The sequence below is a fragment of the Triticum aestivum genome, chromosome 7A (assembly GCF_018294505.1).
Source record: "Triticum aestivum cultivar Chinese Spring chromosome 7A, IWGSC CS RefSeq v2.1, whole genome shotgun sequence".
Classification (NCBI taxonomy): domain Eukaryota; kingdom Viridiplantae; phylum Streptophyta; class Magnoliopsida; order Poales; family Poaceae; genus Triticum; species Triticum aestivum.
The window spans coordinates 704,320,254-704,347,479 of NC_057812.1; the positions used below are offsets into that span (position 1 = coordinate 704,320,254).

At 48.1% G+C, this 27,226-nt stretch overlaps 2 protein-coding genes across 3 annotated transcripts; one reads left to right on the forward strand and one right to left on the reverse strand.

Moving 5' to 3' along the window:
* The first annotated feature begins 328 nt into the window (after window positions 1–328).
* LOC123149500 (homeobox protein knotted-1-like 11) lies at window positions 329–4,216 on the forward strand. Of its 2 annotated transcripts, none has more exons than XM_044569165.1 (6): window positions 329–931; window positions 1,535–1,655; window positions 3,072–3,256; window positions 3,329–3,460; window positions 3,562–3,698; window positions 3,800–4,216. In XM_044569165.1, exons 1-6 carry the CDS (start codon window positions 344–346, stop codon window positions 3,837–3,839), a joined length of 1,203 nt encoding a protein of 400 aa, XP_044425100.1. In that variant the 5' UTR covers window positions 329–343; the 3' UTR covers window positions 3,840–4,216. The 2 variants fall into 2 exon arrangements, with proteins under 2 accessions (XP_044425100.1, XP_044425101.1); XM_044569166.1 differs by having other exon boundaries at window positions 3,811–4,216.
* A 1,628-nt stretch (window positions 4,217–5,844) lies between these two features.
* On the reverse strand, window positions 5,845–11,490 carry LOC123149501 (probable LIM domain-containing serine/threonine-protein kinase DDB_G0286997). The gene is made up of 9 exons (XM_044569167.1): window positions 8,964–11,490; window positions 8,730–8,863; window positions 8,580–8,648; window positions 8,338–8,490; window positions 8,097–8,260; window positions 7,755–7,902; window positions 6,976–7,098; window positions 6,789–6,876; window positions 5,845–6,700 (listed from the first exon to the last, which is right to left on the reverse strand). The coding sequence occupies exons 1-9, from the start codon at window positions 11,224–11,226 to the stop codon at window positions 6,531–6,533; spliced, it is 3,312 nt and encodes a 1,103-aa protein (XP_044425102.1). The 5' UTR covers window positions 11,227–11,490; the 3' UTR covers window positions 5,845–6,530.
* Between the last annotated feature and the right edge of the window lie 15,736 nt (window positions 11,491–27,226).

A 27,226-nucleotide genomic window follows, 5' to 3' on the forward strand; every position in this document is an offset into this window, starting at 1 on the left:
GGAAGAGATTAGATGCTTTATGATTTATGAATGCCACGTGTCATCCATCAGGGTGGGTCTCACCTGCTAGCCCGTGAGACCTGGTCTCATATGATTTTTTTTCTCAGATTTCCAAAAAATCCGCACTGCTGTTGAGAGCGGAAGAAAATGTACTACAAAAAGGAGATAAATTCGAAGAATTTGTGCCAAACAAGGTAAGAAGTGTCGCGATCCGGTAACATTTGAAATTCGCGTGCGGGAAAAGGGCTGCTGCGCCCGCTCGTAGAAAGCTTGGTTGTAGGTCGAGCGGTGTGCAGTTCACTGTCGCGACCGTCGTACGAATCACGTGGAAACGCGAATACATATGGCTGTGGTTCATCCCCGACCCCGCGGTCCCCTCTGCCGCTGCACCGCTCCGCCCCGCCCGCCCGCCTGCTCTGCCTGCCCGCCTGCTACTGCTGCCTACACCTACACCTACACCTACACCTACACCTACACCCATCCGTCCGTCCGTCCTCCTCCACTTGACCCGGTGGTACCACTCGCCTCGTCTCGGAGCAGGGCAGCGGATACCAGGCGGGAGCTAGCCCGCGCACGCCTCTCCTGCGCGCGCGGCGAGGGTACGGCCATGGCGTACCAGTACCACCACCAGGACCACGCCGCGGCCGCGCTGGGGATGGACGCCGCGGCGGCGGCGGCGGCGGCCGCGGGGAACCCCGGCGGCGGCGGCTTCGCGCCAGGTTTGGGCGCGGGCGGGTGGGAGAGGGAGAAGGCGGCCATCGAGGCGCACCCGCTGTACGAGCGGCTGCTGGAGGCGCACGTCGCCTGCCTGCGCGTCGCCACCCCCGTCGACCAGCTGCCCCGCATCGACGCGCAGATCGCCGCGCGCGCCCCGCCGCCCATGCCCCCCGCCGCCGCGCCCGCGGGCGGCGAGGAGCTCGACCTCTTCATGGTGAGCTGCTGCTACCACGAGGCCTCCTCGCCTCACGCCGGCCGCGTACGGAGGCCTGCTCCGTGGGTGCTGTAGTATGGTAGATTGACGCGGCGTGCGTGCGTGCGTGCTTCGAAAAATTGGGGATTGGGTGGGATTTGGCGATGAAGTTGCCCCGCTCGTGTTGGGATTTTTTGGGATTTCAAACAGGCTAGCCAGATTACCCTTTTTCCCGAACGCACGGAACATGTTTGATTGGTTGCGCATGAGCTCATATGGGATTAGCACTCGCTAATTTCTGCCGGTGGATTTGGTTTAGGCTAGGTTCCTCAACTGTGAGTATTATTATGCTAGTTCATCCTTTGATTATTACCCATCCCACCTGCAAATAAATTACTGCTTGCTCTAGGTTCTAGCTGTGAGCAACTTTGTTTTCTCAACCACGAGCGCCTCACCTCTGCGATAGAGACAAAAGCAAACCCCAAAAAACAACTACAAGTGTCCCTTTGCTAGGCAAGCAGGGGCTCCTTTGCCTGGAAATGGCAATTCTCCTTGTGTAAAGGTTATTATCGACCACCTGCCTTTTCTATATGTGTTCTAAAGGTTCTGCTTTCCTTGTTGCAGACACACTATGTGCTGCTCCTCTGTTCCTTCAAGGAGCAGCTCCAGCAGCATGTGCGCGTCCACGCCATGGAGGCGGTGATGGCCTGCTGGGAGCTCGAGCAGACTTTGCAGAGTCTTACAGGTAGCATAGCATACAGCATCTTAAGTTCATCAGTTCAACAGCAGGATATGTGCTTCTTAAGTTTTCTACCAAGAGGGTTTTACAATCTGTACACTACATGCTTATTAATTGATAGTCATGGTAAGTATCATACTACAATGAGGGGCACTGCTTTATAGGATCTTCACCACAGGGGATTTTTTTTTAAATAAGGGTTTTATTTGCTTCTGCTCTCTGCACCCAGCGAGTGACAGATCACAATTATAGTTAATTATTTCAAAATTCAATCAGAAAAACCTTAATCACTTGACCCTTTTTTCCTCTATTGTTGCATTCCCTGATAGTCCCTCCGTCCCAAAATAAGTGTCGTGGTTTGCCAAAATAAGTGTCGTGGTTTTAGTTCAAACCACGACACTTATTCTGGGACGGAGGGAGTAGAAAATATAGGTCATAATTCCCCGCCTTGTAGGTCCTATGAGATATTAGGTCCACCTTTGTAGTAATACCGGTTCCTTCTTTTATATTATCAGTTACAAGAATTGCAGACTTAAGCTGTTGAAGCTGGCTTTAAAGCTATACCTTTTGAGATTTCAGTTCGGTGTATGTGACAGTTGTGCATGAACCTTGTGCTGTACTGACCATGCAACTGAACTGGTAGTACCTTGTGATCATAATCTTAACAAGTTGTCCTGATAAAGTTGCTCTTGCTAAGTCTAGTGCAATTAACTTCCACACAAAACAGTCACAGTCACGGACTATATAATAGGGAAGCATCACACAAGGGGTACCCTTTCAGATGCTTCATGTTGTTTGTTGAAAAGACAGGCAATCCATGTAGGAAAAGAAGTCCCTTGCCTAGTGCCAAAAAAAAACTGCATATCAAAGAACGCTTCATGGTTACAAAATGAACTGACATAGCTACAAAACTTTCTAGTGGAATTGTACTTCACTTTAAATTAATTCATAGGAGATTGCCTGCATATAGTACTGTTTTCATTTACTTTTGCTAAGGCTGTAAGGCACATTTGCCACCATTCTGCCTATGGGCATCACGAGGCACACACCTATGAGAAAACCGTGCCAGTATCCATTCACACTGGAAACTGGTGTCGCCGTGAAAACCAAAGGGAGTGATTTTCAGTTTTTAGTTGGCAATAGAACTTTGCATAATCTGTTTCTATGTGTAATAATCAGTCGGTTTGCATCAGTTTACGATGAGAGGCATATGTTTGAACATGGAAGTTTGCCTGCAGATAATAATGAGAATTGTGTCAGAAAAAATAATAATAATAATATAAAACTAGAGCAAGCTTAAGTAAGCCTGGATAGGCTTAGTTATATATTGTACCTGCCAAGGCAAGACGCAATATAAATGTGACCAGGATAAGTTGGAGATTGGCCAGTTCTGAGTTTTGCTAATATCGATTCTTCCTGTAGGGGCATCTCCTGGCGAAGGCACCGGGGCGACTATGTCTGATGATGAAGACAACCCGGTCGACAGCGAGAGCAACATGTTTGACGGAAACGATGTGTCAGATGGCATGGGCTTCGGAATGCTAACCGAGGGTGAGAGATCCTTGGTCGAGCGCGTGAGGCAAGAGCTGAAGCATGAGCTTAAACAGGTAAAACTTACCGCCTTCCAGTCTGTCAGCTGCCACCATGTTGGTGTCTAAGCTTCTATTCCTGACTTGCAGGGGTACAGAGAAAAGCTTGTGGACATCAGGGAGGAGATACTGCGGAAGCGGAGAGCCGGTAAGCTCCCAGGAGACACGGCGTCCACTCTGAAGGCGTGGTGGCAAGCCCACGCCAAATGGCCGTACCCAACTGTAAGTGACAGCCCGCAGATACCACTATCACCCTTTTTACTTGCAATTTTGGTTCCGCTACCGATGATCATTGATCGATCTCCCTCGGGCGGCTTTGTTAGGAGGAGGACAAGGCGCGGCTGGTGCAGGAGACGGGGCTGCAGCTGAAGCAGATAAACAACTGGTTCATCAACCAGCGCAAGCGGAACTGGCACAGCAACCCTACCTCGTCCTCGTCGGACAAGAGCAAGAGAAAAAGGTACGGTTTACCGATGATCCATCTCAAAGAATTCCTTTTACATACTATACTCGAGACCTCTCTGGTTGGTTTTCATTCCCTCTCTTTATTCTCAAAAAAAGGAACAATGCAGGTGACGGCAACGCCGAGCAGTCCTGGTAGGGCGGGCGCGGCTGGAGAGCGAAGAACGAATGCCCCATATATGTACATAGCGCTTCCATCTTGGAGAAGGCTTGATACTACTATTTATTGGTCCGGGAGGCGACGAGCCTCCCGGACCCAACACCGTCTGTACTGTACCCCAAAAGGAAGAAGAAAACATGTAGTAGTAATGTTGTAACGGAGTTACCCGAAATCTGTAGCTGTTTTGTGGCGCGGCGTCGCTGTGAGCGAGTGTATACGGGCTGTTCCGTGGTGTGCTTGTGGGTCGTGTGTTGCGTTGCCGTGGGACTGGCGGAAGTGTCGTGTGTTGTGTGGGTGGGTGCTGTGTATTTGCGTACCTGTACGTGTACTGACCATGATGCCTTGTTTGTGCGTTCTATCTGTCTGTAGCCTGCACCCTCGGTTCTTTTTTTCTGTGTCCGTTTATTTTTCTGTGTGATCAGGCGGCGGTTATTTTTCTGTGTGTTGCGTCAGAAGAAGGATCACGAGGGGCCTGAAAACGTCAGTTAATCGCACCTGGGGGTAGGGTAAGGGGGGGCCTGGACGTTCGGTGTGGCAGCTGGTGCGTGGTACCGCCAGCCAGCGTAAACTCGCAGATTCGGGTCCCCTGAAAGAAAATGCTCGCAGGTTCAGTTTACGGCGGAGAGCCGAGAGATTTGGCACGCGGGGACGAGGAGGAAGATCTGTGATGGACTTTTTTTTTTTTTTGCGGGAGAGATCTGCGGGTATGCGGCGCTACCAGTACGACGATATCTCCGGATCCTCTCGCGCAGATCAGGGGAAGTTGTCAACAAACAAAGGGGAGCACGTAAACTAGTTGTCGTACTACCGTACTACTCACTCCGTTCCAAAGTATGAATGTATCTAGATGTATTTTAGTTCTAGATACATCCATTTCTACGACAAGTAATTTGGAACGGAGTGAGTAGCAGTATGACAGCACAATGCGATTAACCCCCGTCCCATCCGACGCGGCCGGATCTGGGCCCTGGTACCGGAGCCAGCCAACCAACTCAAACCCACCCACTTGAGCAGGCCGAAGAATCGGATCCGTCGCCCGTGCACCAGTCCGCCCCATGCCCGAGGCGCCGCGTCAGGCCGGTCACGTTGGCCGCGCCGTCCCCCACGCACCTCGTCCTCCTCACATCACACCATCACATGCGCATCCGCATCGTCCTCTCCTCCTCGTCCCCGTCGTGGCACCCCGCATGTGCCCCGGGCATGGGCGACCCGGACTTCACTCGGCCGTGCAAAGTCAGCATCCAAGATGGCATCGGGCATGGGTCATCCACCACCCAAGCCACAGAATCAGCGCAAAACCAAGGACGATGGACACACACACACGAGTAATAATGGCCTCTTTGATTCACAAGATTTTGTAAAGGCAGGAACAGGGAATGTATACGACATGTCCACTTAAGGAGTGTACGATGCCACATGAAAAACAAAGGAACTCTAAGGGGCCTCTTTGATTCATAGGATTTTAAAAACGAAGTTATAGAAAAAGTATAGGGTTAAAGTGGCATGTCCACTTGAATCCTATATCCTAAAGGAATAGCAATGAGTGTTTGATGGCACAGGGAAAACAAATGAATTGTAAAAAGAGGTTGGACTGGATGTTAGATTTCCTATAGAATGTAGTACAAAAGATTTCCATGGGAAAAATTCTTATGGGGTTCAATCCTGGGAATCAAAGGACCAACATAGGAAAAAAAATCCCAAGGATCTAAATCCTCTAGAAATCCTATAAAATTCATTTGAATCAAAGGAGCCCTAAAATGAGGTTAGAGTAGAAGATTTCATATGAAAAATGCCTATGGGATCCAATCCTATTATGAACCAAAGGACCAGCATAAGAAAGATTTCCAAGGACTTCAAAGGAGCCCTAAGAAAACTTCCCGACGCAAGAAATATCCTATAGGATTTCTTCGACTCAAAGGAGCCCCAAGTACAACAGCTGCAGCCCTTTCAGGCAGAAAACAGAGGGAACTACATGCTAACAATGTAATCAAAATAACTGGATATATTTTTCTTCCTCACAGGATAAAACAAAACAACTGGACCCTTTTTACAGCGACACCGAACCATTTCGGTATACATAACAAACACACGAAAAACCAAGCATATACAAGCAATATAGGACCTCAACTGACAGTTCCCAAAAACTTGTATTACACCACCCAGATTACACAACCAGTTCATCACCACATTCTTCAGACTGACCTGACCTGACCTGACCGACCAACGACTTCCAAACAGACTCGATTATTACCCACAAGAGAAGGCAGGGGAGACAAAGGGAAGAAAATAAATAAAATATCGGACTCTCTATAACTGACAATAAGACTGGCTTATTCAGCGCGCCTCTAAGCCAAAGCCAAAGGGGAAGGGTATAAATGAATGAATACGGATCTGGGACGACGACCGACCGACACTTCTAGACACGGGGAGGTTGGGAGGGAGGGCTGATGATTTTATGATTACAAGGTATGAAACAATGAAGGGGTATGAACAGATAGATAGACCCTAGGGACCGACCGACCGACGCTATGAAAGAACGAAACCAACCATATATATAATATTTATATATATCAGCACCGGATTTTCTTAAAATACGCAATATGCGAAGACGAACTTGTCCAAGACGGATGGATGGCCCCAGAAGTTTTCTCAAGACCACTGCTGGCGCTACTAGGATTGCACCTTCTGGGACGCGGCCATGGCGCGCAGCCTGACGGCGATCTGGGTGAAGCTTGGCCGTTCCGACGGTTCTGTCGCCCAGCATTGCTCCATCAGCGACCTCCACTCTGGGTCGCATGAGTCAGGCACCTGCGGCCGCAGAGTGTTGCTCACAATGCCACCTGACAGTTCAAACAACAGCTTACATCAGACTCTGACCATCCACTGCACAAGTAATTTCTACGAGGGTATGGCTGATTGTGCACCCACCAATGATAACACCATAATGCAAATCTGCATATGGTTCCTCTCCTGTGAGGAGTTCCCACAGGACAATCCCAAAGGAGAAGACATCAACCTGAGGGAAACATATCAACATTAGTGTGCAAGTTATACGTAAACCAGGGTATAGCTATCTGAATTTGGACACGGAAGCAATATGAAGGGATTAGCAAACCTTTTCAGAGACCAGGCTGCTGCTTCCATTCAGAAGCTCTGGGGCCATCCATGGAAGCGTTCCCCTCACACCACCAGAGATGAGGGTCTGACACTTGACTTTTGAAAGCCCAAGGTCACCAACCTGCATCATCCAAGAAAAATCAATGCAGATATATATAGAAAGAGAAATGGTGTTTAACTTAAATCATACAAAAAAGCAAAACTGTTCGCATTGGTCGGTCGATCCAGTTTGTTGACAGTTCACATGAGCAATATTTCATTCGCATGTGACAGTGCAAGAACTAAAAGTGAAGCCTTAGTTATCTATAAACTACAGATAATGCGGCATGGATGTTTAGTAGATCAGTAAAAGATGACAAAATTCAGATGGCAAACAAGTGATTCTTTAGTATAAAAGGAGTTTATTGTTAGTAGCCATGCATTATTATACCACGCATGTTCCCTGCAGTGTTGACGGAAGATGCCTTAAGGTTAGCTAAAAGCCTAAAATGATCCCCGGACTAATCTAAATCAATCATGTCTATTCTAAGGTGCAACTCATCAATTGCCCAAGCAACAGTCCATATGATTATCACAACAAAGCGCTGTGTATTCCAAGTATGAGGGGAGATTGATGCTAAAAATTATCAATAATACCTAATAATTTGAAAAGTCAATATAGACAGATTACCCAATATCAAACATGCAAAATATGATACAGAGGAGAAGAATCAATAGTCTAGCAATGAAGTGCAACAAGCCAGCAGTAGTACAAAACAGAATAATTGCAGTTCTTACCTTGCATATTGGACGCTGAGGATCCCTTAAATTAACAAGTAAATTGTCACTTTTGAGGTCAAAGTGCACAATGTTTTTGTTATGCAGATACTCCATTCCAAAAGCTGTGTCCATGGCAATAATTAGCCGTTTGCGTCGATCCAGGCTCCTGCACATGAAGAGAATATTAATCGGCTCAGCTTCATGTTGGATTATAAGTTCCAAGTTTTTAAGATGTGGCAGTTGATACATGAGAATTACTTCTAAAACATATGCTAGAATGCAGACATTTTTTTGTTTTGAGAAAAGGCCTGAGGCCCAGCTTTATTCAAAGCTTTGCAGACATATAAATAGTGGACGTACTTGGAATTCTTCAGCAAAGCCGTCCTAAGTGAGCCATTAACCATATATTCTGTAACCGTTGCAATGGATCCCCCAGGCCCATCTAGAACAACGCCGTAAAAGGCCACAACATTGGGGTGGTGCAGATCAGCAAGGTTAGATGCTTCATTCCAGAAGTCATTCCGCTGCAAACATTCAGGACATATCAGTATAAGGACAGGCATAAGCAAATAAAAGGAAATATAAAATGTTATAGTTATACCATTTTTTCTTGCTCAGATGGCTTCCCAGCAAAACATCTGTCATTGATTCTTTTTATTGCAACATCAGAGCCCCTCCATTTACCATGATATACAGTTCCAAAAGTTCCAGAACCGAGTTCTTGGAGCTCTTCGAGGTCATCATTCTTTATAATCTGAAAAACGAACATATGTGGTTGGTAAAGAACATTACTTTGAATTAAAGATGCGCGGGATAAAAAAGATAAGAGTTCCTGATTGTAACCTGGAGGCGTTCATGCTCATCTGCGACTGGTTGTCCTGAAATCCAATCTAGTGGTTTGCCCTTGCTAACCTGCACATTTCTCTTGTTAGATTGTTAAGTGCTAAAGATGAAACAGAACGTATATGAACTTCTAAGGAATCACATCCTAACCTCGTTGGTGTGAGCTTGCCCGTCTACTTTATTAGTGACATTCCCATGCCCTTCATTCAGCACAGGAGGTGGAGGCTCAAATGCGGCTAGACCATCCTCCATGCCCAGCAAGTCTGGGTTAGTGATACCATCACCTGGATTCATGAAAGACAGTAATAAGCATTCACAACTTATGACTCATTAAGCACATATACTGGCAAAAGGTGTAATTGGAAGTATTGTTAAGAATTGAACCTTTGACAAACTGAGGTTGTTCTGCATGTGTGTCTTTGTGATATGGTTGCTCCTCAGCCGGGATATTCAAATCTGGCCCTTTGCAATTCAACAGAGAGTTTTGGGAATGGGGATCCTTAGAACTGATGTTCTCCCTGCTTGCTACCCTCTTAGGTCTTGGTGGCAGCGCATGTACATTGCTGAACTGTTGACCCGGTAAACCAGACTCCTGGAGCTGCTCGACTGGAGCGTGATTTGCCAATGCTGGTGTCGGTAATGGTACCTGAGCATTAGCGTTCGAAGGAGGAACGGATTCATGTGGAGCTTCCTTGTGATAAACTTCAGGCAGAACATCCTTCTGCTCGCCCATTGGGTTAATAGTGGCTTTTGTATACGCAGGATCAACACCATAAGCCGATGGGGGCACACCCACATGCCCAATCGTAGCGGCAACATAACTGGGGTATGGTCCCCCAATGCTCACCATTTGCGGCGGCATATGGTTAACGTTGGCATGCTGGACAGTATGCATATAAGGACTGGCCACAGAAGGCGGTGGCATTGATTCAGTTGGAGGGGCTATCTTTGGCTCACTGACATCAAAAAAGGTGTTGGTGTTGCTCTGAGAGTATTGCGATGTTGCATTCTGGGGTAAACCATTCTCGGCATACATCCTTTGTTCGGGATAGCGGGGCTCGTTGGGGTTCACCCGTAGTGAATCCATCATCCTGTCCACATTGGCCATATAGGTTGGCACAGCAGCAGGTGCCACTGAAGGCACATTATCACGGAGCACTTGTCCATCCCCCCGATGCCTAGAATTGCCACTTAAACTACCTTCGCCTTCAAGCGGATTATTGGGATTAGTTTGCCTCACTTGGTACTGAGCCATTCCATGGGGTGAAGGCATTTGATGCAGTATAGCTTGTTGATGAGAGCTTGCAGTGTCAGAATGAACGGAATTTGGAGAGACCATCTCAGTAGGCATCATGGGGATATGGTTAAATCCATAAGTCGACGACGGCACCTGCTGTGGTGGCAATTGCTGCTGCTGGTGGTGCTGCTGCTGCACATAGACATGCTGATGAAAGCTCGCTGGATCGACGGGCATTGGGTTTGCAACGCCTTCCATCTTTGGTGCATACATCCTTTCCCTGTCAGGCTGCACTGGATGCATATGTGTGTACCCATAAGCCCCCATTTGTGAAGGTATTTGCCGCTCTCCCATCATGATCCTTGCCACATCTTCAGGCCGCAGGCTCATGAACACTGGAATTTGCTCAGGCGGCGCCCCTCCACGCACATCGCTGGCATAGTCATTCACGACTGGATCGGAGTGAGCATGAGGCAGAGCCTTGATACACATATTGCAGTCCTGAAACCAGGTCGCATTTTCTGGTGGCTGCTGATTCAGACCCTGCATAACCTCCCTATGATCGTTCATGAACACTGGTGGCAGTGGTGGTAGCTGTGAGAGTGGCTGACGGTACCTTGCTGCCTCCGGATGTGGATGCGGATGCGGGTGTGGATGTGGATGGGGGGATGGCTGAGGGGGCGCAGCACTCTCCTGCGGCTTCACCGGGACAGGGGCAGGAGCAGCATTGGTGAAGACATCAACAAGCAGCTGCTGGGGTGGCGGCGGAGCAGCAAAAGCCGATCTGGCGGCGTCGTAGGAGCAGGTGGAGGTGGGGGAGACAGCAGTCGGGGAGCCGCCGCCGCCTCCTCCCCCTCCCCCTCCTCCTCCAGAAGAAGGCACAGCCGGGGTAGGAGGAGGAGGCCCGCCGTCGGAGCACTGGGTGGACGAGAGGCTGGCGTTGCTATCCTTGCGCACAATGCCGTTGACGGCCTCGAGGTACCTGAGGCCGGCGTCGAAGCTGGCGCCGCCCTCGGCGCCCTCGTCCCCGGCCGCGGCCGCCTCGGAGACGGGGAAGATGAAGACCCGCAGCTTGGGGCTGGCGACGGCCAGCTTGTCGTACTCCTCCACCATGTTGTCGAGATCCTCGGGCGAGGAGACCGAGATGAGCGCGTCGAGGCCCTCGTCGGGGAGCTGGTACTTGACCGCGAAGTGCGGGCCCGTGGCGCCGCCGTAGGCGTCGGCGAGGCGGGCCAGCAGGTCCTGCAGCGCCACCCCGCGCGGCACGGACACGATCCGGGTGTCGCCGCCGGCGTACCGCAGCGTCCCGTCCCCGGGCCGCGGCAGGATGCGCCCGCCGAGGCTGCACAGCAGCTTCATCCGCTCCCCGCCACCTCCTCCCCCGCCCCCGCCGCCGCCGTCCTCGGCCATCCCGCCGCGGCGGCGCGGGTCCGCCCCAACCCCCCTCCCCGCCCCCCCTTCCCCGGATCTAACCCCGCAGGGCTCGGGCCGGGCCAGCAACGGAACCCCCTCACCAGGACACCACCAGGAGCCCTACCGCCGGCCGGATTCGGGGATTCCGGTGGCGGCGGGCGGCTCAATGCGGAGTCAATTGAAATTTTTCGGGGGTGGGGAGTAGCGAGGGAGTGGGGAGCGGAGGGGGGGTGGGGTGGGGGGTGGGAGGGGTGCGTTGTACTCAAAAACCCTTGGCTCGCTCCCCCCGGCTGGCTTGGTGGTGTTGGTGTTGGTGGTGGTTCCCCCTCGCCCCGGCTGGCCCCCGTTTTATATATTTTCCGGCCTTGGATTTTCCCGTGCCGGAATTTGGAGCCTTCCCTTTGGTTTTCCGTGTGCTTCTCCCCCCTGCCTCCCCTTTCTGTTTGCCTTTGGGCTTTGGATCATTTGCAAAATCTTGGGTCTGGGTTTTCAATCTGTGGGTCTGTCCCGTTCGTGTTGGTGGAATTCGGTCGGGAGCCCCACCTTTCGGTTTGTTAGAAAAAAAGGTGTTTTGCCAAAACCTTGGGTTTGGGGTTTGAATCCGTGGGTCTGTCGGGGGAAGAGGCCGTTCGTGTTGATGGAATTCGGCCGGGAGCCCCACATTCCGGTTTGTTAGAAAAAAAGGGGTGCTCTAGAGGGGGTGCGATGTTCGTCTGGGTGCGTCGCCGCCACTTGATCTGTCATGCATTTATGATAATATAAATTGAAGGATAATTTCACTGAAAATTGCTTTGTTGATGTGGAACTGGAACGTGACGGGAAGTGTTGAAGGAATCCAATGATGATGATTTAATTGCAGGCGAAAGGTAGTTGGCAGGTGTTGAACAGGAGTCGAGAACGAAATTGTGATTGACTGCTGGTGATAGAAGAGGTCTCGTCGGACTGTGATCTGTTGTGACGCTTGATGGAAATCAATTTCTGTGTGCAAGATTCAATGTAGAGATGGATGTGCCGCATTTAAATCTAGACATGGATGTGTACACTTACACCAATAGGATCATAGTGACATCAGATGTATCATGCAAATAATTTCCCGTGGTGCGCGGGCTATTTTTTAATTCATGGTCATTTATATTTATTTCTTTGAATATTAAATCTATGGTGCAATTATATCTATCCTAATTAGGTTGCGTGCAATAAAGATAAGTCAAGAAAACTCACAACTTGGGGGGGGGGGGGCATGCTCAACTTTATTTCCGGCGATGAAATCAAGTAAGATCGGGAACACGATTTGTGCAGAAACTCGTCACCTGAGTAGAAAGGAAACAAAGAACCGGCGATGTGACAAGGCGGCGGCGTTTGTGCCTTGTTTGGTTGGCGGCGGAGGGAAGGGTAGTTGCCGGCGGTGGGGGTGGTCGCAGATCAGCTCGAGAAGAATCATGGCAGGGTGGCGGCAGAGGGAAGGGGTAGTTGCCGGTGGTGGGCGTGGTCGCAGATCGGCTCGAGATGAATCATGGCAAGGTGGCGACGGTGGGGAGGGGTAGTTGTCGACGATGGGGGTGGTCGCAGATCAGCGAGAAGAATCATGGCAGGGGGTGGCGGAGGGGAGGGGTAGTTGCCGACGGTGGGGGTGGTCGCAGATCAGCTCGAGAAGAATCATGGCAGGGTGGCGGGAGGTCATCATTGGTCGGGCCAATGATCTGTCAACAATAATAGGGCGAGGGGAATCTATGGAGGCGGAGTTTGGAGAATATCACCTCTGGGGTGACATCGAAATGTCTTGATGGAGTGAGAGCTCGGAGGTGGAAGGGGCGGCGGCGAGGGGGGGAGGTTATTAGGTCTTGATGGCGAGGGGGGGCGTGAGAGGTTGCATTTGTATAGCGGTCGAGCGAGGTTTTCTTTATCTATATCTAAAGGCTCGATGAGGATCTTTTACCATAAATGCTTCCTTGTTTTCTAACAATGTGTATGAAAGGAATTGTATATATGACATGTTTGATGCGGAAATATGTTTGGAGTCCAGGCCCAATGGAGCCCATTGTTTTTGAAAAGTTACAAAATTGTTGAAGTTCCAAAAGAATCTAGAAAAAAACACCTTATATATAGTTGTAGTCTAGGTGCTTGTAAAATATTATTGGGAAATAATGGAATTGGAAATAGAAAAAAAATGCATGCATTGTTTGTTAAAATTCCTAAAATAACTCACATGTTAAAGTACCTCCTAATTAATTTTAAAACACAAGTAGAATACATCTATAGCATGCATGTGGACATTTTTCTAGAATTTCATTAGAAAAAACTCAAAAAAAATTGGGCTCCATGGAGCCCACGCTCCAAGAACCATTGCTCGTGTTTGAAGAACTTTTATTTCTTTTGATTATTTTCTAATTATCTTTTAAAGCCAAGAAAACATGTTTCTTAATTGCAAGAGAGCGCATGCAGGATACGTATAGAAGAGTTGTCTTAGTTCATCTTGTTTCCTATTTATATTTAAAAAATCATGACCAAAAGGTTAGATATTTTTCCAAACAAGGAACACATTTTTTTTCTTATGTTTTTATAATAACAAAAAAGATACATGCATGCATGTATAACAAGGATTTTTTTCTGTTATTTACTCTTCTATTTGGAATGAAGCTTGAAGAGTTGTTACGAAGACATGACCAATTTTAAATACGAAAATAAAATGGTGTATACTCTTGCAAGAAAGAAACATGTATCTAATGTGTTTGAAATAGTTTGTTTTGTTATATATATATTTGTTTTTGAAATCAAGTCTAAGGCCTCCTTTGGTTCATAGGATAGGAATAGCGTAGGGACAAGAAATTCATAGGATGGGATGACATGTATCTCATTTCCTATAAGGAAAAAAATGTCATTTGATGCATAGGATAATTTTTTTCATTGAGTTTATGCTAAAAAAATTTCCTTTGAAATGTGAAGGATTGGTTCCTATCTTACGTAGGAACATGAATCCATTCTTACAAACCAAAGGGCTTTAAAAGAATTTTTCCTATAAAAATTATATCCTTTAGAATTTCTATAAAAATCGTGTAAACCAAAGGAGGCCTAAAGGGTTGTTGATAAATCCCATTTTAAAAAATCAAGGACAAAATGTTGACTATCTTCGTAGCAACAAAAAACGAAAACATACATACATCAGATATGTGTAAAATATGTTGCTTCATTTATTGTCTTATTTGCTCTTTCCTTTTGAATCAAGCCTAATAGGATTGCATGAAAGTTTGATTGACACAATAAAAACACATGAATCTTCACAATGAGTATGGTGTGGATGGAAAGTTCCTATAAAATCTACTGCAATTTAATCATATGTAGTACAATATTGCATAGGAAAAATTACTATTAATTAGAATCCCCCAAAAGTCTAGCATAGTGAGGGATCTTTTGTTTCACAATAGAAAGGGGCAGCGCAGTGCATGTAACTTCTCATTGCGCAGGGTCCGGGGAACCTATGGCACGTAGCCTTCTTCTTTCTTTTTACTTATCATATGTGTTGGCTATGTTTGCCAATAAAAAATATTATACAATACTGATGAAACAAAGTTTGTTTTGTTTTATCTTACTTGCTCGTCTGGCTTGCAATAAGAACAATAGTTTAGGTGCACTGCAAGATAAAGAAACGTATACGGGACATCTCTAACAATCTTTGTTCCATTTAGTCTTGTTTGTTCTTCTTTTTTAGATTGAGCCAAAAGGATAGCTACACAGTAAGAAAAAGGAGCGTACACTACACATATCTAACAATATTTGTTTGATTTCGTATTCTTTGCTCTTCTTTTTTTAGACAGTCTTTGCTCCTTTGGTAAGAAAAAAGAGCATACACGACACATCTTCTTGCTTTTACAAAACAGTTGTATTGACCATGCTTGCCAACTAAAAAGCAATTTTTATAAGATCCCTCGAACAAAAATTATTTTATTTGATCTATATTGTATTAACAAGAGCAAATGTTTAGCTACATTGCAAGAAAAAGAAACATATACGAAACATGCCCAACAAATTTTGTTCCATCTATTCTTGTCTGGTATTCTTTTTTCAAACCGTGACGAAAAGGATAGCTACACTGCAAGAAAAAATGGTGTATATTTGATTGCACATTGTCTGGTCTTCTTTTTCTATAACAAAATCAAAAGCATTGTTACGTGCGCACTTGTTATTATATAGATCAAGACCAAAAGTTGGTTGAAAAGATAAGCACCCACGTCCTCTTTTATGAAATTGCAAAATTTATATAAGAAAAACTAAGGGCTCTTGCGAAGCTTTTCCAATCACTGAATTCCCACCATTCTCACGGCCCATGATATGACCACGAATTAAGCGACACACCGTTTTTTACAACAACGGCTAATTAATCGGCACACCAAACATAAATGTAAATCAGGGGCTCCTCTGATTCGTGAAAATATAGAGAAAAATACTTATGACACATAAGCATGCACTTACTTTTATTCATACCAGTTGTATTGGACCTGTTTGCCAACTAAAAATTAATGTGTATAAAATACATCAAACGAAGTTTGTTTTATTTGGTCATCTATCTTGGAACGAGACCAAAGTTTAGGCACATTGCAAGAAGAAAGAAATGTACGTAGAACACCGGAACCAAATTCGTTCCATTTATTCCCGAAAAAAGTGATAATTCTGTTTTGTTTGGCCTTCGATCATTATTTTGTTTGATTTCACATTATTTGGTCTCCCCTTTTTGTGTGTGTGGAATTTGTCTCATATTTTTTTGAAGATTATTATGTGTGGTCTTCTTTCATACACAGAGACCAAAAGTTTATTAAAAAAAACAGTAAGTCCCTATCAAGCGAAAACATAACAATTTGGCGTCATCAATGTAACAATGACAGTGGAAGATGTAGAAAAGGTCAAGCATGCCAATCAACGTCCCAGCTTGATCTCCATAGCGACGGGCCATCACCTCGTGAAGTTACAATTAACTAATTGAACAATGTGGAAATGCATAAAAAGAGAGGTAAACATCAAACATTTCCATCAAAAATAATGCAATGGAATCATACTAATCTGCACCCACTAGATTAACCGCTAACCTCGGCGCTGCACGTGAGACCCTCACACGTTAAGACTTCAGGTGCTCTCAATTAAAGAACTGTCACTACTAAAATCACCCCTCTGCCAGGAAGACTTTAATTTGCCTGTGTATAATTTTTTAAACATTTATGGGGCCAAGAAACGACAGATCTCGCGTTGCAGTGACACGAGCAGAGAAATTGAAGAGCCTTGACCCTAGGTGGTGGCAATGCATTTACAGAGCACCACCCATTAAACAAGCACAGCAGAGCTTGCAGGATCTTAAATCGGCTAAGTTCATTAGGATGATGCCTTGGTGTGCAATTGAATGGATGGCTTCATCTTTTCAGATGTGGCGTGAGATGATGCAGTGAAGTAGTGATGGAGGCCTTTGGGAGGCATCGATCCTAATAATATACAAGTGTAGTTTCGGCTTTCCAGGCTGATTTGGTAGGTCACCCATGCTTCAAGCTTCATTGCTTCCTGTACTGCCAAGACAAAGCGAACGCCGGTGCAGCTGATTACATTATTTTTCTGTGGGGATGTACAATTTTTTTTCCGTGAAAAGGTACATTTGGTTACTTAGAGTGTACAATACAATATAGAGCATTGCAGGAATACAAGACTTAGGGTTTTTCAAATGCTTGACGACCGGACTTTTTGATCAGGATTTTTTCCCCGAGAGTACAAAGAAGATGAACATGATCCACGCGCACCACATTTACACCATCACACGCATGGTTTTCCCGATTGAACCCGGGTGAGTAAGAATGAAGAACCTCGATCCCACTTCCATAAGAAATGGACCTCACTCCCACCACTGATCCACGGGATTCACGATACTACCTCGTTGTATTTAACTTCTACATTTCTTAATATCCTTATTATACTATTTATGTACGACTCAATTGACCGGGAGTACTTGTTTCTTATGTGGCATTGCAATTTTTTGGATACACGGTCAAAAATGTCGGCGTATGCTAGTGAATCTATTGCATTGTTTCTGGGTCGACTTAACATTTTTGTCCGTACACATTTTGAAAAGGTTGTCCGCAGAGTTGTGGTACTCCTATTTTCTTCAGTAGAATGGAAATATCTTGACGAGTGGCCGAATATCTTAATGCTAGATCAATTAATGATGCTTAGTGTAGACTCGCGCGACCAAGGTATGACAGAATTGATCACGCGAACGAGGTACCGCAAAATTGATAGTGAAACCATCTCAATAGTTGCAAATGCTTACGTATCCTATATGATTCAAAGCGATTTCATGAGATTTGTAGAGGATTTGGATCCTCATGGATTCTTTTACTCCTAGCTCGTTTAGTCATGTGTTTCACACAATGGAATCATTGCGATCTTTTCGTAAGAATTCCTCTGCACTCTATTCCATCCATTCGAACCTCTTGCTATATATTTTTGTGTTTTTTCCTTGGTGAAAAACACTATTTAATCGATATACTTGTAGTTTTATGTTTTGATAGGACTGAAAACCATTTGGAACGAGAGGAATGCGCGAGTGTTCCGTCAGAAGAGTGCTCCGCCGACGGTTCTACTTGCCAACATTAAGAAGGAGGCCACGCTTTGGGTATCAGCGGGTGCAAACAAGTTGGGATACTTGATGACGCGAGAGTAGTTGGTCACCTTTATTTCGGGTGTTGCGACGCTGTCAGTGTTGTAACACGAACATAAACTCTATTCCTCTTATTTAATGAATGAGGCAAATCTTTTCCCTCTCTTCAAAAAAAAGAAAATAACATGCCATTTGAATTATGTTTCTTTTTCTTCTCTATTTTAAGTGTTTTTGAGAAACAAGGCACCACAATGATTGGCTTTTAGCACGTTATCATAGGGCAAAATGCTGATGTGACACTCTAATTAAAGAAGAAAGAGATTGGAGTTGTATGTTAGCGAAGATATGGCTCTTTCCTTGTTTTTCTGTGCAATGTAGTTGATGCTTCGATCCTTTGTGGCTTATCTCATTATCTTTTTTCCTTACTCTCCACACCTAGGCCATAATATTGGGATGCAAACAAAATCTTTAAAGTAATTAGATGCAATATCATTTAGATACAACCCATAAGATATTTAATGCACTAGGATAATTGTCTCTGGAGTGAATAAAAATCATTATTTAGAATAATGCGTTAAGGGCATCTCGAATGCTGACTCTCAAACCTTTTGCAACCGTCCGGACTGCGCTGTCCGGACCACGGAAGCCATCCAACGCGGTCCGAACGTGTTTTCTCCCACAAACCAAAGACAAACGTGGAGGGGGGGGTTGCGGAAGTTCTAGTTGATCTTAAGCCCGCTTCTGACCACCCTGACCCATCAAAAACCCTCCATCCTCCTACGCGCTTCCTGCCCGGTGCCAGCTGCCCGCATTCATGCCGCTGTAGAGCGCGCCGCTCCACATTATAGGCGGCCCAGGATAGACGCGACCTCTCACTGCCTCCGCCGTTGAAGTGGTGCGCCCGCTGCATGGCCGGTTGAACACGCCTCCTCGCCGTATTCAAACGCCTCCATTAAATCCATGTGGAAGCCGAGAAACCTACTTTGGCCATACGTCCGTTCAGGAGCGGGCCAGCATTAAATACAACATCGGTCGAGCTCCTCCCGTCCACCCTCTATTTAAACGAGGCTAGACGCCGGGCAAGAATCACACCACTCCGCCGCTCCCCATCCCCTCCTTCACCATTTTATCCACTATTCTGATAGCATCCGACGAGTTAGAAGAGCAGTTCTCTGACATAAAAGCCGGTTGAGTGGCCCGCCGAGCCCGCTGGATATGAGCGACGCCGCTCGCCGCTCCACCTTCCTCGCCTAACCTGACGGAGCGAGTTGCCGCCCCAAGCCGACGCGTGGTTCAGGAACTCGTCGCTCGAAGCCAGCTCGTGGAGGAGCGGCGAGTTGCTCCATCCAGGCACGGCTGGGAGCACGACGGCATGGGCATCGCCTCATCCAGTGCATGCGACTGCGCCATCTATCATCGACGCGCGCGTAGCCACACCATGTACACATACAAAGAAGCCAGCCGTGCAGATGTCGACGAGGTGGCGGCCCGCACGTCCGCGCCCTCCGCCAGCATCGAGAAGAAGTAGAACACGAAAGTCCGCCGCCGCTTGTATCCCATGGAGGCCACCGTTGGCGCGCCGCCTGCTTCTACAACCGGTGACATGTCTGGTATTTATCTCAGACCATCGTGGACACACCCGTCTGGGCTCCATGGAAGCACCTTCACCTCCGGCTGAAGCACCCTCTTTGCCATTCCGATGAGCGGCGTAGTCGGACATAGGGAAGATACGGGGGAAGAGTATGCCTCCGGGACTCCCAGCAACCCGGTTAGCGGGCCGCCGGACATGGGGAAGACAAAGGGATCCGTCACGGCCGACCGTAGACTAGTATAGTGTATCTATGCCGTGGCAGTGGAGATCTGCACGACTGTACGTGCACATAGTTTTATCTTTTAGTTAAAATATGTCCAAAATGCAACTTTTTCGTTCGGTTTGTGTGAATTCCGTCATATTTATATGAAATCCGTCTTGTTTGCACGAATTTCATCTGGTTTGTTGAAAAAAAGTTTAAAATGTATACGGCTACGATTGGATGGTGTCCTCCCACATCCATGTCCGCAGATTGGTACCATCTTATCCATAAGACGGATGCGGAAGAAAATTTGTGAATTGCCATTGAAGATGCCCTAAGAGACAATGCGTTGTGAGTGCGTTCATGCCAATAAAAAGATGACCATTGAAGCCGTACCAAATTGACATCTATTTACGGAAACACAACCCACACTAATGCTGCCCACTTGAAGCAAGAAAAGAGAATGAAGAAAGGCCACAGCTGTGAGCGAAAACGATGGGTGCTGATGTTGATGTGGTGGTGATGGTAGGCCCGACAGAAAGATGGAACCTCGAAGTATCCGATTAGCACGGCGTCGAGCAGGATCATCAGGAGCAAAATGCATGCACGCTGGGCCCACACGCAGGGAGGGAGGGAGCTGGTGGTGTTGGCGTTCGTCCCAACATCTCCATTGGAGAGGAGGAGATCCTCCCCTTTATCTTTGCTTTGCCAGCTTCCTCACGGGTGGCGCCATCATCGCCTACCATGGATCACCTTTTCTTTTTTCTATAACGACCGCTTGTGCGGTTGTGCCCGGAGCAGTAGTATATTTGGGATGACGCCGCGCCGGCGATATTACTAATGAGCAGTGTACGATGTTGCCGGTGGCTCGGAGCATGTATTGTATTCTTCTTCTTGGCTTTTGGATTTGCCTATGAATTAGTAGAATCTTGCCCGAGATTGAGCTTCTTTTCTTTGCTAATAATAACAACTTGACAAGGTGATAAGGGCATCTTCAACGCCAACCCGCAAACATCCTGCAACCGATTAGATCGTGCTATCCAGACCGCAGAAGATATCCAACGATGATCTGTATTGGTCCGCGAAGCGGTTCGGATACGATTTCTTCCGTACCAGGGACAAAAGCGGGCGATGTTTGTAGGGGTCCGGACCGATCCCAAGCTCGCTTCTAACCGCCCTGCCAACCAAAAACCCCTCCACATCCCGCGCACGCATCCCACCCGACGCTAGTTACCCGCATTCATGCCGCTGTAGAATGCGCCGCTCCGCATTGAAGGCGGCTCAGGGCGGACGTGACCTCTCACCGCCTTTGCCATTGAAGCGGCACGCCGGCCGAGGGCGCCGTCCACTACACGCCCGGCTGAACACGCATCCTCACCGCATTTGTACGCCCCCATTAAACCCGCGTTTAAGCCGAGAAACATACTCCGGCTAGACGTCCGCTCATGAGCGGGCCGACATTAAACGCAACGCCGACCGAGCTCTTTCCGTCCGTCCTCTATTTAAACGAGGCCAGACGCCGGGCAAGAGTCGCATCCCTCCGCGTCTCCCTCCATCTCCTCCTTCACCACTTTTCTGATGGCTTCTGAAGAGCAGTTCTGTGGCATACAAGGCGGCTGGGTGATCCGCCGAGCCCACCGGATACGAGCGAGGCAGCTCGCTGCTCCACCACCCGCGCCTGGCCCGACGGAGCAAGTTGCAGCCCCAAACCAGCGCGTGCTTCAGCAACTCGCCGCTCCAGGCCTACTCGATGTTGAGTGGCGAGTTGCCCCACGACGGCACGGCGACACGGGCGTCATCGCTACCATCGACGACGCCGCGTCGTGCCGCGCATGCCGTGCCTACGACCTCGTCATGTAGGCAGAGACAGAAGCCGGGTGCACGAAGAGTGACGAGTCAGTGGCCGGCGCCTCCGCGTCCGCCGCCATCATCTAGGAGAAGTAGAACACGGGAGTGCGCCGCCGCTTGGGTCCCATGAAGGCCACCACCGAGGAGACGCCGGCGTACACAACCGGTGTCTTGCCTGGTTCTTCTTTTGCGAGGACATCCGTCGATCGCACATGGGCTCCACGGAAACGGAGGCGCCGCCTTCCCCTCGCGTTGAAGCATCAGCTAGGGGTTCCACTCCGATGAGTGGCGGGGTAGCGAGCCGTCCTTTATGCTGAAGCATACACCTCCAGGGCTCCCGGCGGTCCGGTGATTGGGCTGCCAGACACGAGGAAGACAAAGGATTAGATATTATTATACCTCGAGAGCCGAACTAGTATCGTTGATGTAAATGTATTGAAATTCGTCATGTTTATATAAAAATCCCGTATATTTTTATGAAATCCGTCATGTTTATATAAAATCCGGCCATGTTTACACGAATGTCGTCGTGTTAGTTCAAGTTTTTGTGAAAATATACGCGGCTACGGTTGAATGCATCCTTCCACATCTGTATCCACAGATTTGTCCCCTTTCGCGGACAGATGCATGAGGATTTTTACGGGTTGCCGTCGTAGATGCCCTGACCGAGCATAGGTGCGTCAACACACAAACCTTACGCCGTACATCATGGTTAAGCAGAGTTCAGTTCAGACTTCAGACCGTTGTAGAAGAAAGAAAGAAAGGAAGGTGCTGCGTTTGCGTTTGCATTTGCATGCAAGTAGGCAATGGTGGACGTGTCCTCCCCTGCTACGATAGCTGACCGCTCACTCGGTCGCAATCCCACTCCCTACCCGCGTGGATCGCATCGCATGCGTCGGGTCAAAGGCATGCAGGCCAAGGAGAAGACTAGACCTGTGGCGAGGCACACATCTTATCACACCATGGACCATGGTACTGTGGAGCAGTACTCGTATATTCGCTAAAAATGAGAGCATTAGTTTACTCAATTAATGAAGTGATCAAAGGCAGCTTAAATCGTACTCCCTCCGGTCCTATTTAGTTTGCGTTTAACTTTTTCCCGTTTTTCCCGCAATGCTCTGCGCGTGAGGCTTTTTCACCGCTTATTTCCAACTTTGCCCCTCCACTTCTTCAGGCGCTGTGCTTCGTCGTCCTATCACTTCACCTCCTCATCTCATCTCTGTATGGATCCACTTCTTTGGGCATTGTGCACGCAGAGGACGGCGAGCTTGCGGACCATGGCGTGCTCTTGGCTGGTAGCATCCGCACGGCGGCGGCGTGCACGCAGAGGACGGCGAGCTTGCGGACCATGGCGTGCTCGCGGCCGGTGGCATCCTCACGGCGGCGGCGTGCACGCAGAGGACGGCCAGCTTGCGGACCACAGCGTGCTCGTGGCCGGTGGCATCCTCACGGCGGCGGCGTGCACGCAGAGGACGGCGAGCTTGCGGACCACGGCGTGCTCGTGGCCGGTGGCATCCTCACGGCGGCGGCGTGCACGCAGAGGACGGCGAGCTTGCGGACCACGGCGTGCTCACGGCCGGTGGCATCCTCACGGCGGCGGCGTGCACGCAGAGAACGACATGCTCGCGGCCGATGGCATCCTCACGGCGGCGGCGTGCACGCAGAGAACGGCGAGCTTGCGGACCACGGCGTGCTCGCGGCCGGTGCCATCCTCACGGCGGCGGCGTTTGCGCATAGGACGACGAGCTTGCGGACCATGGCGTGCTCGCGGTAGTTGGCGTGCACACCGAGAACGGCATGCTCGCTGCCGGTGGCGTCCTCTCGGCAGTCTGCGTGCACGCTATGGACAGCAAGCTTGCGAAGGACCGCGTGCTCATGGTGGGCGCCCAAGAGGAGAAAGACGGCGTCGTCTAGGTGGAAGCGAAGGACAACAGCCAACAGGCAGAGGAAGTGGACATCGTCCTCTGATGCTTGCGTTGGAAGGGCATGCACTCACGGAGGACGCCGCTCGTGTAGGACGATGATCCATGTTCCATGCATGCATGTGGCGAACAAGAGAAGTGCGGAAGACAGAGGAGAAGCGTGCAATTTGCTCTCTTCATGGGACTTGATTTATGGAGTGGTTCTCTTAGTTTTGGCGGGAATTACAAATCCGTGGCGGCAAACTAATTTTTGCAGCTAATTTTTGAAGCTACTCCATGGCGGCCTGCTCGGTTTAGGAGGGAACTGGAATTTTGTTGGCTCGCATGCAGCGCCGGAGAAAGAGATAGAAGTCCGCATGCAGCGCTGGGAACGAGGCGAGAGGAAGGAGAGCCAATCAAGGTTGCATGCACATTTATTAGCACCAGCTGATCTCATTCATGCGCGTAGGGCCACAGGGGCAATCTCGTCCAGAAAACAGCCAGCGAGGCAGCGACCCATGTCTTGGTATGCGAGTTTGCTCTTAGACGCAGAGAAAAAAGGACAGGAGGGAGTATAGTAGTACCAGTACGGGAGGGCGCTGCCTAGTTCGGGGCGTCCTCTCCTCTGCGAACATCGTCGATCGCCCAGTGCCGCAGCCCCATCCAGGTCGCAGGCAGCCTTGCCGGTACTTGCGCCACCGTGCCTGCCTGCTTGGGAACTCCCAACCCCATCAACGGTACCACTTCTGTTGTTCCAGCTCGCCATTTTCTGCTTGCTTACCATACGCACTCTCTTCCTTGCTGTACGCTCGTCCCGTCCCCAGGTCGGCATCCCCACATCGACGCGCGCTAGCTTGCTAGATTTCCTTCAGTTTTTTCTCTTGTTCAAGCGTGCACTTCTTCTGAACCACTACTGCTCCAGCTCGCCATTTTCTGCTTATCATGCCGCCTTTCCTCGTCCTGCTCCCCATGTCGGCATGCGTCCCCGCGTCGGCGCGCGGTGGCTGGATTTTCCTTCAGTTCTTCTTACTTGCGCGGATATAGCAAGGGCTAGTGTGTGCCGTGTGTTTGAGATTATAAAGGGATTGGGCCCATTTCCTACGTTCCATGTGCAGCAGGAACGCTGCTGCTACGTGTTTACGAAGATCAATCTTACACTGAATCTCTTCTCTCTCTTTTTTTTGAACGTAACACTGAATCTCTTCTCAGTTTTATAAAGAGCGTATATATGCGAACACTTAATTATTTTGACAATAAGAGCACATGCGAATTGGTACCATCCATGCATCTCCTGTTTTCTTTTCTCTGGACGGGCTCCATCCATGCATCTGATCTGGACCATGCACCATCTCCCATAATCCTGCCTTGAATTAATAAGCAAGTGCATGCACAACTCATTCGTGCCACTGCTATTGTCGCAGCAGCCCATGACCATGAGGCGTTCGTGATCGCCTCCAACCTAGTAGTAACAAAAAGGAAAGGAAAACATGTCAAGACTTTTTTACTAATATATAACAATCTACACAAGAAGAAATCCCTCCATTCGCACTGCTCGAGAGTGTAAGTGGTAAATGAAACTCGATACTATAGTAATTTTTATTTGAGAACTATTCTTCTTTTTTTGCGGCTGAACTACTTCTTTTTGTCGATACTATTTTTTTAGAACTACTCTAACTTATTTTTTGAGAAACACCTATAGTTTTATTCATACTCGTAACAATTATAGATACACTGATTTGGACCTGACATCCAAGAAAATACAAAGTAACTCCTATGATTAAGAATTACAATGAAATCTCTTTGGGAGACCTCTTTGGGAGACGTCAACATCCCTAGTGTCTGGGTTGCGAACCAGACGCCAGGAACCCTGGCGTCTGGCCCCTGGCCCGCACTGCCCGCCTGCCCGTTGACCTGCTGACGTGGCAAAGGGGCCAGGCGTCAAGAACCCTGGCGTCTGGTCCTGGTAGGTTAAACACCACGCGCGGGCCGAGCCCACCCATCCCCAACCTCTCCCTGGCGGCGGCCGTAGGCAAGAACAGAGGCAGTTTTCTCTCGCCCCTCTTCTCCCTCACACCAAATCCCCCCTTAATCTACTCCATCCTCCATCCAAATTTGTGGATCTGAGGCCCCCAAGCATCCTTGAGGTATTCTTCCCCATTCCCTCCAATTTGTTTTGATTAGAACATCTCTTTTTGGTTGCATTATTCATCATTGGGAGATGTTAGATGAGTACTCGTTGTTTTTGTTTTTGTATATTTTGTGTAGTTGTTAGATGGTATACTTGATTTGTAGATAGTAGATGATGTGTTGTTGAATATGTATGCAATTTAAAATTGTTTGGTTCATATGTAGATTATCCTATTGTTGGGTTGTATAAATTAGATGTTATGTATTTGCATATGTTTTGAATAGGAGTGTTTTAAGGGAGAGAGAGATGTTGCATATGATGAAATTGTGCATATGGTTATGTCACACCATATTGTTTGAGAATTTTATTTGATTGAAAGATGACGTGCATATATTTGAGAAGAATGATGTGGTCATATGGAAAAAAGAATGCATGACTTGGAGAAGGAAATTGTATTGTTTGATATTGTTCATGTATTCATAGATGTTTGTGATTTGTTTTGTAGGATGGCGGATGATGATGGACCTTGGTATGCCGGATTAATCGATGAGTGGGATAAGGAGCATCGTGCTCGTGCCATTGAGAACGGAGAGGTAAGAAGCAAGACTTATCAATTTTCGTTGTTTCTCATTTGTGTTCTTATATTGATTAAAACATCACTTTATTTGCAGCTTGTAGTTGCTATGCGCATGAGGGGTCATTCCGCTGATGACTTTACTTACGACCCGCAGTACGAACCTTACATTCGGAGATTGGGTCTTCTCCCATTCGTGTTGCAGTTTAAGAGACGCGCTCCGCCGGTGAACCATGCGGCGCTGACCGCACTTGTGGATCGTTGGAGGCTGGAGACTCACTCGTTCCACCTTCCATTTGGGGAGATGACGATGACCCTTGAGGACATGGCTATGATAAGCGGCCTTCCTATCAACGGACAAGCTGTTACCAGTCGTGTCAGCGCCGTTAATTGGTGAGAACGGACTGGGAATTTAATTGGCGTTCATCCTGACGCCCCTGAGGAAGGCAAGGCCGATACCGCGAGAGTGAGGCATTCTTGGCTAAAACTGGTCAGAGGAAACACCAATCCGTGCCCTCAGGGTGCCAATGACGTGGTTGTGCAGCAGTACGCGCGGGCCTATCTTTGGTATGTACTAACCAAGGTAGTCTTCTCAGATGCAACCGGGAACTCGGCCCTCTGGATGTTCCTGGAGCTACTCAATAACTGGGATACCCGGTATAGCTGGGGTTCGGCCGCACTAGCATATTTGTATCGTCAGGTAAGAGATATTTGCAACCATTTAACTTGCATTTGTCATGCGCCTCCATATCTAACATGTTTGTTTGATTGCAGCTTGACTTGGCGTGTCGCAGGAAGGGAGATACATCCTCATTGGCTGGGCTTGTTTGGAGCCTATCCGTGTGGATGTGGGAGCGGATCCCGGTTGGACGGCCCGATATCAAGAACCCCAACATGGCAAACCCACGGGGTAATCATGACGGGCTGCATGATGATGATCCATATCGGCGCCCTACGCTTGCTTACTATTGGGAACAAGTGACAATGTACACAGGAAGCTCGCATGTGCGATACAAGTGCTATATGAACGAGCTGGACACCTTGACTGCTGAGCAGGTATAGAGAAGTTCGATGAGACCAAATTTAGTCAAGAATAAAACTTGTATCTAACAATGTATCTCT